The 12,827-nt window shown below is 48.1% G+C and overlaps 1 protein-coding gene across 1 annotated transcript in view; it reads left to right on the top strand.

Annotated features, from left to right (window-relative positions):
- Positions 1 to 6,027: 6,027 nt before the first annotated feature.
- arrdc2 (arrestin domain containing 2) overlaps positions 6,028 to 12,827 on the top strand; it is a 37,333-nt gene continuing 30,533 nt past the window's right edge. The window contains exon 1 of the mRNA XM_072482327.1: positions 6,028 to 6,596. Within this exon, the coding sequence (XP_072338428.1) occupies positions 6,338 to 6,596 (259 nt within the window). The 5' untranslated portion in view covers positions 6,028 to 6,337. The remainder of the gene's footprint in view (positions 6,597 to 12,827) is intronic.

Here is a 12,827-nt window from a genome sequence, read left to right as displayed (position 1 = left end):
ATGGGGTTTTACAACAACCGATGGTCATCATTACTGAGACTAACCTTACAATTCCGGATTTAATTGTCCCAGTCAAGACAGGGATGGATAATAAGTACATACCTCCGTAGGCCTTACTGCTTTATAAAAAATATTTTTTTTACACTTTTTTTTCAAAATGGATGATGGGCTGATAAAAATGGCTCCAGCTGATCACATGCTAGCTTCTGGAAGCTTCTGGGGAGTTTGAAAAGGAACTAATCTGACACCTCACACCTCCTGGAATGCAACACATCACATAAACGTTCCAGGTGGCAGCAGGAAGAACTGTGGCTCCTCAGCATAACTCCCAACTACTGGAACATTGGAACTTGCGCCTTCAACTCTATGGTACAGGTGACGCCTGGCTCATTGGCACCAGGTTGGAGACTAGGTGATGCAAACAGCTGCCTTTGGTCATAGCTGACTGGGGCAGACATCTCGTCTGTCAGACCATTGTGATCGCTTGCCTGGAATGTTTACGTGATGCAAAGAGTGTTACACTCCAGGAGGTGTGAGGTGTCAATCTTTGTTCCTTTTCAAACTGCTCAGAAATTCCCAGAAGCTAAATTTGCTGGGTCTTTGGATTATTGGGGTCCAGAGGAATTACCACTGTACTGATACCTAACTTGTGAATGTTTATTCCTTTGCAGCGTTTCCTCCATTAGATTCCCAACCACGCCCCCCCCCCCCCCCCCCAATAAGAAGGTGTGAAGCAAGGGAATTGGAGAGGGAACAGCAGAGTGAGGGGGAAGGAGAAGAAGTGGAGGGGGTGCTTTGACAAAGAGTCAGCGGACTCGGAACGTTAGCTCTTTTCTCTCCCTAGACTTGGCAGACTTGCTGAGATTTTCCAGCATTTTCTCTTCTGTTTCAGATTCCAGCATCCACAGTAATTTGCTTTTATATAGAAGTGGAGGGGGAGTCAGGAGGGGAGTGGGACTAGGCAGTGGAGCAGCCAGGGAGTGGTGAGAGAGATCAGACAAACAGGGAGCTGAAGAGGAGACCACCTATTAGAGGCCAGAAATGCTGGCCTTACTTCCATCTAAATTTGGCGTCTCCACCCATTGAAGATTATAACAACTCTTGATATAAAAAAATTATTCCCCCCCCCCCCCCCCCCCCCGTGCCCTCTCGCATTTTAGATCAATTATCTTAAATCTGTGTCCATGGATTACTGACCCTCCGACCAATGGAACTAGTTTCTTCCGATCCTTCCGATAACTCTCTGATAATTCCTCTTCCCCCTCATTTCTGCCTGTTCTGTTCATCCACATACAACAACAACTCGCCGCTAGTAAAATGCCCCAAGGTATTTCACTGGAGCACTTATCCAGATGAAACTTGACACCAAGCTACACATTGACAGGAGAATGGTAGGTTTTAGAGGAACCCTGTAAAGGAATAAAAGGAAGAGGTTTAGAGAGGCAATTCTGAAGCTTAGAGCCAAAGGGGCTGAAGGCATGCCCAGCAATTGGAGGGATTCTAATCAGAGATGAGCAAAGATTGGAGCAGCATACAGATCCGGGAGGATGGGGGGGTGGGGGGAGCAGCACGGTAGCCCAGTGGTTAGCACAGTTGCTTCACAGCTCCAGGGTCCCAGGATCGATTCACGGCTTGGGTCACTGTCTGTGCGGAGTTTGCACGTTCTCCCTGTGTCTGGGTGGGTTTCCTCCGGGTGCTCCGGTTCCCTCCCACAGTCCAAAGATCATAGAATCATAGAATTTACAGTGCAGAGGAGGCCATTCGGCCCATCGAGTCTGCACCGGCTCTTGGAAAGAGCACCCCACCCAAGCCCACACCTCCACGCTATCCATATTACCCAGTAACCCCACCCAACACTAAGGGCAATTTTGGACACTAAGGACAATTTAGCATGGCCAATCCACCTATCCCGCACATCTTTGGACTGTGGGAGGAAACCGGAGCACCCGGAGGAAACCTACGCACACACAGGGAGAACGTGCAGACTCCACACAGACAGTGACCCAAGCCGGGAATCAAACCTGGGACCCTGGCACTGTGAAGCAATTGTGATAACCACAATGCTACCGTGCTGCCCGTTAGATGTGCAGGTTAGGTGGATTGACCATGCTAAATTGCCCTTAGTGTCCAAAAAAGATGGGTGGGGTTGCTGGGTTAGAGGGATAGGGTGGAGGTATGGGCTTAGGTAGGGTGCTCTTTCCAAGGGTCGGTGCAGACTCAATGGGCCGAATGGCCTCCTTCTGCACTGTAAATTCTATGATTCTATGAAACACATCCATTCCTGCTTTGGCCATTTGACCCTTGTTCGGTGTTGAGGTGGTTGATTTTGGTTGAGGTGGTTGATTTTGGCTGAGCTGGGAATAGATGTTCCAAAGCTTGGGTGGGGAAGGATTCACTCCTAATCACTACCCAATCACCTTGTGCTGGAAGGTTCCCTTGGTTTTAATGCCTAGCAGTGGTCGGATCAGACTTGGCTCTGGGTGTGCACTTCATAGTTAAATGTCTCACTTGGCTGTAGAACTGGAGAGCCGTGAAGCAGCCAACACACTAGCAAGAGTTAGCAGAGGAGGGAAGCAAACTAGAGAGACATGGGCAGGAAAAATGGGGAGGAAAGTGGCGTAGTGGTATTGTCACTGTATTAGTAACCCAGAAACGCAGAATCATGCTCGGGGCAGCAAGGGGGAAGACCCAGGTTCAAATCTGGCCATGGCAGATGTTGAATTCAATAGAAATCTTGAATTAAAAGTCTAAAGGTAACCATGAGTCAATTGTTGTAAAAACCCATCTGGTTCGCTAATGTCCTTTAGGGAAGGAAATCTGCCGTCCTTAGCCGAAGTGGCCTACATGTGACTCCAGATCCACAGCAATGTGGTTGAAAATGTGATCTAGCACTTCTGCATTTTTGATTTTTAAAAAAAACATTTATTCAACTGAGACAACTGATTTTAATGCTTTTTCGCATGTAGCTTTTTTTTGTAATTTCAAGAAAAATCTTATTGTACTTGAATGTGTCCTGTTTTGTTAGCAGAATTAGAGACTTGCTGTAACTATACTCATGTCCCAGTATCTTAAATTCTTTCTATGAAAGAGAAAAGATAACACTAATCAATTGTATCCCCACAACTATTGATATCAATTACAGAACATAGATAATAGATGTTCTTTTTAAAGTTATTTCCAGAAGTCAACATTTCCATGAGACTGTACAGGGATTAAGGGAAAGTAAACATCTCAAGTGGAAATTAAAATAAATAAATAAATAAATAAAAAAGCATTAGCTATGAGGAACGGTTGAATAAACTCGGTTTGTTCTCACTGGAACAACGGAGGTTGAGGGGCGACCTGATAGAGGTCTACAAAATTATGAGGGGCATAGACAGAGTGGATAGTCAGAGGCTTTTTTCCAGGGTAGAGGGGTCAATTACTCGGGGGCATAGGTTTAAGGTGCGAGGGGCAAGGTTTAGAGGAGATGTACGAGGCAAGTTTTTTACACAGAGGGTAGTGGGTGCCTGGAACTCGCTGCCGGAGGAGGTGTTGGAAGCAGGGACGATGGTGACATTTAAGGGGCACCTTGACAAATACATGAATAGGATGGGAATAGAGGGATGCGGACCCAGGAAGTGTAGAAGATTTTAGTTTAGACGGGCAGCATGGTTGGCACAGGCTTAGAGGGCCGAAGGGCCTGTTCCTGTGCTGTACTTTTCTTTGTACTTTGTTCTTTGACTCTTAAATGCCCTCAGGGATGGACAATAAATGCTGGGCCAGCCAGCGACTCCCATATCCCATGAACAAACTTGTAAGAAACTGAAATGGGGTCCATTCTTTGTCATTTGTAGCAATTTTTTAAAAATGTGTCTGACTTAGCTTGCTGATGTTTTGCAAACTTGACCAGCTGGCTGAGTTCAGTAGATATCACTGTGTTAGCGGTACCTCAGTGGCCAGCACCGTTACCTGTGGCTCAGAAGGTTCTAGATTCCAGTCCCACACCAGAGGCCGTAGCACATAATTCAGGCTGACACCCGCGGTGCAATACTGAGGGAGTGCTGCACTGCCAGAGGCGCTGTCTACTCGCTGAAATGTTAAGCTAACAACTGATCTGCCTGCCCGGGTGGATGTTAAAAGCTTTGGCCACTATTTCTAAAGAGGAACAGAGGAGTTCTCCCCAATGTCTTCGGACTAATAGTTATCCCTCAACTAATGTCACTAAAACCACTTTATTGGTTGTTACCATGTCGGCCTTTGTGGGATCCTGCTGTGCGCAAATTAACAGCTGCATTTTGTACATCACATTCCAGTAATTACATGTTCAATAGCACTTCATTGGCTGTGTAGCAACTTTAGATTGTGAAAGGTTCTTGTCTCCCAATGTCAGGCAGGATTTCATCTCCCTACACTGAGAGAGAGAGCCACAGCAGTTTCAGCTGATGCTCGACAAAGTCATCACTGCCCAAGGTTACAAACCCTCCCCACATCTATTGATGAACAGACAAATATCCGCTGGGACACACTAACTGCCCGGCGTCTATTACACCTTGTGTGAGTGGACTCTGATCAGGTTACAATGGGCTGCACCTTTCAGTGGCTCAGACAGATGTGGACAAGGACACTGAGGAGCTGCGGCCTTGGTGGTATTCCAAAGTCCAATGCTGCCTGGAGCATTGCCATTGAATCTCTGAACCCTGACCCCTGAATTCTCCAGCAGCCTGAATTTCTAGTATCTGTCCTTTACCCCACTATAATGGGACTGCTTTTAGCGATCATGCACTGCTCTCTAGAACGTAGCCTCTCTCGCACCTCGGTGCCAACCCTCTCTTGCCCCCTCTTGCAACTCATTTTTTAAAAATATAAATTTAGAGTGCCCAATTATTTTTTTCCAATTAAAGGCAATTTAGCATGGCCAATCCACCTAATCTTCACATCTTCAGGTTGTGGGGTGAAACCCCCCTCTTGCAACTCATAAAACGCAGAGTACAATTAATTGGATGACTCTTTCAAACAGCCAGCACAGGATCGATAGGTTGGATGGCCTCCTTCTTTGCGATCCTAGGACAGGAGCACCTGTTCCTGCAGCCCCACCCTTAGAGGAGCCCCTAAGGGCGACCATCTTGTGTTCGCAGTCAGTCCCCACCAATGTTGTCCCAATGGTCACCTCATTATAGGAAGCATGTGGATGCTTTGGAGAGGGTGCAGAGGAGATTTACCAGGGTGCTGCCTGGACTGGAGGTGTTATGAAGAAAGGTTGAGGGAGCTAGGGCTTTTCTCACTGAAGCGAAGAAGTCAGAGAGGTGACTTGAAAGAGGTGTACAAGGTGATGAGAGGCATGGATAGAGTAGATAGCCAGAGACCTTTCCCCAGGGTGGAAATGGCTGTCACGAGGGTACATAATTTTAAGATGATTGGAGGAACGTAGAGGGGAGATGTCAGAGGTCGGTTCTTTACACAGAGAATGGTGGAGTCAGAGTCATTAGGGACATTTAAGCGACTCTTAGACAGGCACATGGACAGCAGTAAATTGAAGGGGTGTAGGTTCGGTTGATCTTAGATTAGGACAAATGGTCGGCACAACATCGTGGGCCGAACGGCCTGTACTGTGCTGTACTGTTCTAGGTTCTGTGTACCCCACCGACTCTGGTTGGGGTACGCCTTCCACGGTCACCTTCTGCTACCACATTTCCCAGCTCAGACACAGTGAAATGAAATGAAATGAAAAGTCGCTTATTGTCACGAGTAGGCTTCAATGAAGTTACTGTGAAAAGCCCCTAGTCGCCACATTGAGCCGGAACCTGTCCTGTGCCAGGCTTAGTTGTGCACAAGCCCCATTTTCATGCTTCCCCTGTTAAATTTATTTTTTGTTATTCCCTGGCGGCAGGGTTCGGAGCCTGAGGAGGAATCTTTAAAATGCTTGGAGACTGGGGGACTGTAGCTTTAAAAGAGAGCGAGTTTGTTTTTAATTTTTACCAAGTCTCTCCCCAATTGGCGGAGGCAGAGGCTCCTCCTGCCCCCTGTGCCGTTGGTTAGATGTGTCGATGTCACCAGCATCTTGACTTGTCAGATTTCATTTGTGAAACTGAATGTGGAAAACTTACAGGAAAGAGAAAGAGTTACATTCAGAGCAAACTTTGTATCGTTCCCGGTTCCAAAACACCCGCTGATCAGCTTGGGAGGTGCAACACGCAGGAGGCCATTCCGCGCACAGCAAGATCCCACAGACAGCAACTGAGACAAATGAGTCGCCTGGGGGGGGGTGGTGAGAAGAGCTGAAGCAGATCGCCCCACCCCCTGAGCAGCCAGAGAAGGAGGGAGTCTCCCTCTGCAAGAAAATCTAAACCCCCAAGAGATGAAGGTGGGGAAGATCCGAGGCTTCGACCTGGTGCCCGACCGGGTGGAGGACTCGGTCTACACCCGGGGTCAGGTGGTGGCCGGCCGGGTGCTGCTCGATCTCCGGGCAGCCGTCCGCGTTCGCTCGCTGCACATCTCCGCCAAGGGCATGGCAGCGGTGCACTGGCTGGAGAGCAGGAGCATCGGGATGAACACCGTCTACTCCGATTACAGCTCGTACGAGACCTACTTTAAGAAGCGGCAGCACGTAATCCGAGGTCAGTGTGTGTGTGTGTGAGAGGCGTTAAATATCCCTGCAGACATGGGGAGACCAGTGTGCGATCCTGCTGTGCAATGTATTGAATTTAGCTGCAATGCACAGTTAAACACACACACAGCAGAACAACAATTGCAAATCCCTTTCTTGTCGCCTCCACTGTTTAGTAAATAAACCCGAGCGATCAGGAAATTCACACCCAACATTTACTCTAAAAGTGTTTTGATGTGTCGCAATCGCAGGTTAACCCCAGCTGGCTGTGTTAAAGGGACTGTAATTTGTCTCCCTAATTTTGAAGGTAAACCTTATCCTTGGCACTTCTTGTCCAGGCAACCGAAACACACACTTGGGAGTGAATACGCCCACACACCAGCTCTAACTCAATAACCAGATCAACTCGAACTCACCAATTTACACACTCATTCTCTCTCACACACAGATAGACACACACAAGCACACACATACAGACACACACACACACAGGGCAGCACGGTGGTACAGTGGTTAGCACAGTTGCGTCACAGCTCCAGGATCCCAGGTTCGATTCCTGGCTTGGGTCACTGTGCGGAGTCTGCACGTCCTCCCCGTGGCTGCGTGGGTTTTCTCCGGGTGCTCCGGTTTCCTACCACCGTCCAAAGATGTGCGGGTTAGGTGGACTGGCCATGCTAAATTGCCCTTAGTGTCCAAAAATTAGGTTAGGTGGGGTTACGGGGATAGGGTGTAGGTGTGGGCTTGGGTGCGGTGCTCTTTTCAGGGGCCGGTGCAGACTCGATGGGCCAAATGGCCTCCTTCTGTACTATAAATTCTATAATTCTATGATTATACAGACATACATTCACAGACACACGGATACAGACACACACACACATACTCATTAACTGGTGCTCGCACACACATGTGGACAATCCAATGCTCCCCCACCTACTCATATTAACCCACACTCTCACACCTGCCTTTCGCACACACACACTTTGGTGTGTATGAATACTCCATTATATATACATGAAATGAAATGAAAATCGCTTATTGTCACAAGTAGGCTTCAATTGAAGTTACTGTGAAAAGCCCCTAGTCGCCACATTCCGGTGCCTGTTCGGGAAGGCTGGTACGGGAATTGAACCTGCATTGCTGGCCTGCCATGGTCTGCTTTAAAAGCCAGCTATTTAGCCCTGTGCTAAACCAGCCCATGCACTCGCACACTCAGAACATTTTCCCCTCTCGGCACAGGGTTACCTGACACACCCCATGGCGGAGAAAAACATAAAGATTATCACTGGCCTCTTCTTTTTCATCTTCTCCTTCATGTTGCAACATGTTCAGGCACCTCCGTTTGAAAAATTAAACACCCTCACTGCCTGGGGATATACCTTCACCCCAGAGCCTCTGGACCCGGACTGGATTCCTGATCAGGGGGCAATGCCGTTTCACCCTCACACATTAAAATCGTGTTGTTTTTTTTGTTGAAAAAATATACTTTATTCTTAAATTATCTGTAAGTAGATTACAAAACATGTCAAGATGGCCGTCACACAAAGTGCAATAATGGTTTTCTACATGGGTCATGTTGCGCTTTGAGATGCTTCAATACACTAAAAGGAACATCACTGACATTTCAAAATGGTCGATACAGAGAGTGCAATAATATTCATGTTTTCTGCACCAAGTTGATTTAGCTTTGATGGCAGGAGTGAGATTCCTGATCTCGAAATATCCTGTGATCAGCTACGTTTGCAGCATAACTCTGTCCCTTTTGCAGAGGCACTGGCTCATTTGGGTGGTGCTCTCATTGTTGAAAAAGGGGAGGATGTGCAAATCCTCGCGGTGTTTTTGGTGGGCAACCCTCTCGCCACCTGAATCTGAAGGTTGTGGGGTCAACCCCCTACTCCAGAGACTCGAGGACAAAATCGAACCTTGACACTCCTCCTGCACTCCTGCCGGGGAGCGCTGTCCAATTAGAAACACGTTCTTTTTGGACGAGGTGAGATTTAAGAAAAAAGTCCAATGGTGCTGTTTAGGAGGTGGACAGAGAAGATGTCCCCTGGACAATATCTTTCCCCAAACAAGATCACTAGCAATCGCCATCTGGTCATTTTATCACATTGCTCTCTGTGGGATCTTGCTGTGCGCAAATTGGCTGCTGTGTTTTCTACATTACAACACGGAGCACACTTCAAAAAGCACTTCATTGGCTGAAAAGCACTTCCAATGCCCCGAGGTTGTCGGGCACAAAATGCAAAATTGCGCACGGTCTTATCCACAGCCAACTGAATGCTTTTTGTGAGAGGCAGTGAGACAGCATTTTGCCCCCATCTCACCGAGATTTTACAATAACCAATACGTGGAAAATGTTCATGTCCCTCGGGGCCATCCACAACCACATCCGGAGATTAACCTTTAACCCCGGGAGATGACCATTCAGTCCTCGAGGGTTGTCAACCCCTAGGCTCACCCACTAGCCCTGTCACCGCGCCCCCCCCCCCCCCCCCCCCCCCCCCGTACCAGGCTATTTCAGGAGTGGGTCGGCTGGAATGAAGAAATGATACATTAGCTGCTGTTCCTGAACTGGAGTGGCTGCATTCTGTGCCTATGTGTGTTTATCGGTCCTTGGCTGCCTGGGGCGAGGGAGGGAGCCGGCTGGGGCGCCCGGGTGCTCTCGTGTTCCCTCTGCTGGATAACACTTGCAAGCTTGATAGAAATTCGAGCACAGAAAAGAGCCCCATTGATTGCATCCGATGGATCATAAGGCCAGCGCGTGAGAACACATCAGTATCGCCTTGTGCTGTGATTTTTCTTTGTGTGTGTGGAGTGGGGGTGAAATTGGCATCAGCAATGGTGACATTTCTGGGAGAGACCAGGTGAATCACACGTCAGTTCAGCTAATCTCACCCCCAGCATTAAGGTGGCTAGTCTCACCCCCAGCATTGGAGTTAGGCTAAAGAAAGATAATTTATTTATATAGCACCTATCATGACCACAGGCCACCCCAAAGCATTTTACAGCCAATGAATGAATTTGATGTGTAATCTTAATTTTAATGCAGCAATGGACAAATGGTGCAGAGTAAGATCCCAGAAGTAACAATGGGTTAAAAGGCCAAATTGTGTGCTTTTTTAAAAAAATGCTGTTGATTGAGAGGTAAACATTGGACAAGACACTGGAGAGAGAGAACTCCTCCTGTTCTTCATTGGAATAGTGGTCATGGAATATTGTACATCCCCCGAGGGTGCATACGGGGGGGGGGCTCGATTTAATGTCTCATGCACAATACAGCCCTACCGACAGTTCAGCGCTTTCTCGGTCATAATCTTTTATTATTATCACAAGTAGGTTTACATTAACACTGCAATGAGGTTACTGTGAAAATCCCCTAGTCGCCTGTTCGAGTACACTGAGGGAGAATTCAGAATGTCAAGCACGACTTTCGGAAATTGTGGGAGGAAACCGGATCTCCTGGAGGAAACCCACGAAAGCACGGGGAGAATGTGCAGACCCCGCACAGTGACCCAAGCAGGGAATCGAACCTGGGACCCTGCCGCTGTGAAGCAAAAGTGCTAACCATTGTGCTACCGTGCCGCCTGCATTGTAGCATGTTAACAGTGGATGTGATTGTGGTATTATTTCATCTGAAAGGTGGGCAAAGGGCAATGAAACCTAAATGGGGCAGGATCTTCATGCAAAGAGAGTTGGGCAAAAAAATGTCCAATTGTATTCAATTGGGCAAGGTCACAGTGTCCTAACCAAGGGGTCGATGTAACTCGATGAAGGATTTTTAAAAACTTTGAATGCAAGTCTTTTTCAGCACGGTAGCATTGTGGATAGCACAATTGCTTCACAGCTCCAGGGTCCCAGGTTCGATTCCGGCTTGGGTCACTGTCTGTGCGGAGTCTGCACATCCTCCCCGTGTGTGCGTGGGTTTCCTCCGGGTGCTCCGGTTTCCTCCCACAGTCCAAAGATGTGCAGGTTAGGTGGATTGGCAATGATAAATTGCCCCTAGTGTCCAAAATTGCCCTTAGTGTTGGGTGGGGTTACTGGGTTATGGGGATAGGGTGGAGGTGTTGACCTTGGGTAGGGTGCTCTTTCCAAGAGCCGGTGCAGACTCGATGGGCCGAATGGCCTCCTTCTGCACTGTAAATTAGATGATAATCTATGATTTTAAAAAACTAGGTGCACCACCTGCCCCCCCCCCCCCCCCCCCAAAAAAAAAACAGGGTCCAGAGATCAATTGCAGGAGCATGGAACTTGATGCTAGCATGTAGGTCACTCACTCATCCATCCTCTTTAGAAAGTTGCAATGGCCTCAGCTAGAATGTGGCAAGGCAGGGGAGCAGAGCCTGTAACTTTGCGAGGGCAAAGCCCCTCGGGTACATACACGAGGATAGCGGGGCAGACAGAATGTGTGTCTTCCATTTTCCTGCTGCCACCTAGCTGCTCCTACTGTGGGGTCCCTACTGACCCCACATGTAGGTGGGTAGAGAAACTCAGTCTGCATTTGGCTGCACAGCGTCCATTTGAGGGAACTTGTTTATATCCCCGTCCTGGCTGCGTGTGGTAGCGCCCTTGCCTGAGGCAATCGGTTGTGGGTTCAAATCCCACTTCAGAGATATGAGCTGGTAGTCCCGAGTGCAGTGTTGAGGGAGTGCTGCACCGTCAGAGGTGGGCTGTCTTTTGGATGAGGCGTTTAAACACTGGGGTCAGGTCCTAATTCTCCACTGGATGAAAAAGAACCCATGGCCACTGTTTTAATGAAGAGCAGGAGAAGCTCTCCCCGGTGGCTTGGCCAATATTTATCCCTCGCCCAACATCACTGAAACGGATTATCCGGTTATTATTACATTGCTGCTTGTGGGATCTTACTGTGCCCAAATTTGGCTGCCCCATTACACGCCAAAATTACTTTATTGGCTGCAAAGCAGTTTGAGGTTTCTTTAGGCTTAAAAGCCGTTAATAATAATCTATTTTTAGCAAAGACCAGCCTCTTGAGATGCTGACTCACTTTCCCCACAACAACAGCAGCAGCAGAATAGCTTCACCAACCTCACTACAGAGCCACCCTCAGGCACTGAAAGACAGAACCTGCATTTCTGGAGTGCCTTTTTGAAGTGCAGTTACTGTCGTCATGCAGGAAGCCAATTTGTTGCACAGCAAGTCCCCAGAATCAGCAGTGACACAAGCGACCAGTTAATCTGTTTCATTTTTGGCTTTGGGTCCAACAACAGTTCAAATTTAAAATTGCTACCCACCTGTTTTAAAAAAAAAAAGAAATTTAGAGCACCCAATTCATTTTTTCCAATTCAGGGGCAATTTAGCGTGGCCAATCCACCAATCCTGCACATCTTTGGGTTGTGGGGGCGGGACCCACGCAAACACGGGGAGAATGTGCAAACTCCACACGGACAGTAACCCAGAGCCGGGATCGAATCTTGGACCTCGGCGCCGTGAGGCTGCAGTGTTAACTGCTGTGCCAACGTGCTGCCCCACTACCCACCTGTTCATATCACTCCATAACCTCATCCCTCCCTATCCCTGTAAACTCCTCCAGCCCCACAACATGGGGCTGGTTTAACACAGGGCTAAATCGCTGGCTTTGACAGCAGACCAAGGCAGGCCAGCAGCGCGGGTTCAATTCCCGTACCAGCCTCCCCAAACAGGTGCCGGAACATAGCGACTAGGGGCTTTTCACAGTAACTTCATTTGAAGCCTACTTGTGACAATAAGCAATTTTCATTTAATTTCATTTTCATTTCAACACTCTGATGTCCAACCTTGTTGCTTCTCCAATTTTGGCCTCTTGTTCATCCCGATTTCAAAATCTCCACCACTGGCGGCCGTGCCATCAGCTATCTGGACCCCGAACTCTGGAATTTCCTCCCGAAACCTCTCCGCCTCTCTCTCCTCCTTCAGGGAACTCTGTATCTTCCTATTTAACCAAGCGTTTGATCACCACCTCAAATTTTTTTGTTCCTGATATTCTTCTGGATGTTTTGAGACATTAGAGACGCAATTTAAATGCAGGCTGTTGCTTTTGAAATTAGCCAGGTTACTGCTTCCGATCACTTTGCAGTGACACCCCTACCTCCACCCGCCACACTTCTCGGTGAAAGCGTGGGTAGAAGGAGTGGCCTCAGCCCAGACGTTAACCTGACGGTAATCACTGTCTTGACTTGTGCTTAACGGTTGGACAATTGGGTTAGATATCAGCGGGTGCAGGTCGGCCAATGGAAACTGTACCCTG

The sequence above is a fragment of the Scyliorhinus torazame genome, chromosome 18 (assembly GCF_047496885.1).
Source record: "Scyliorhinus torazame isolate Kashiwa2021f chromosome 18, sScyTor2.1, whole genome shotgun sequence".
Lineage (NCBI taxonomy): Eukaryota > Metazoa > Chordata > Chondrichthyes > Carcharhiniformes > Scyliorhinidae > Scyliorhinus > Scyliorhinus torazame.
The sequence above is the reverse complement of the archived record's forward strand: the minus strand, read 5'-3'. Positions and strand labels throughout refer to the sequence as shown.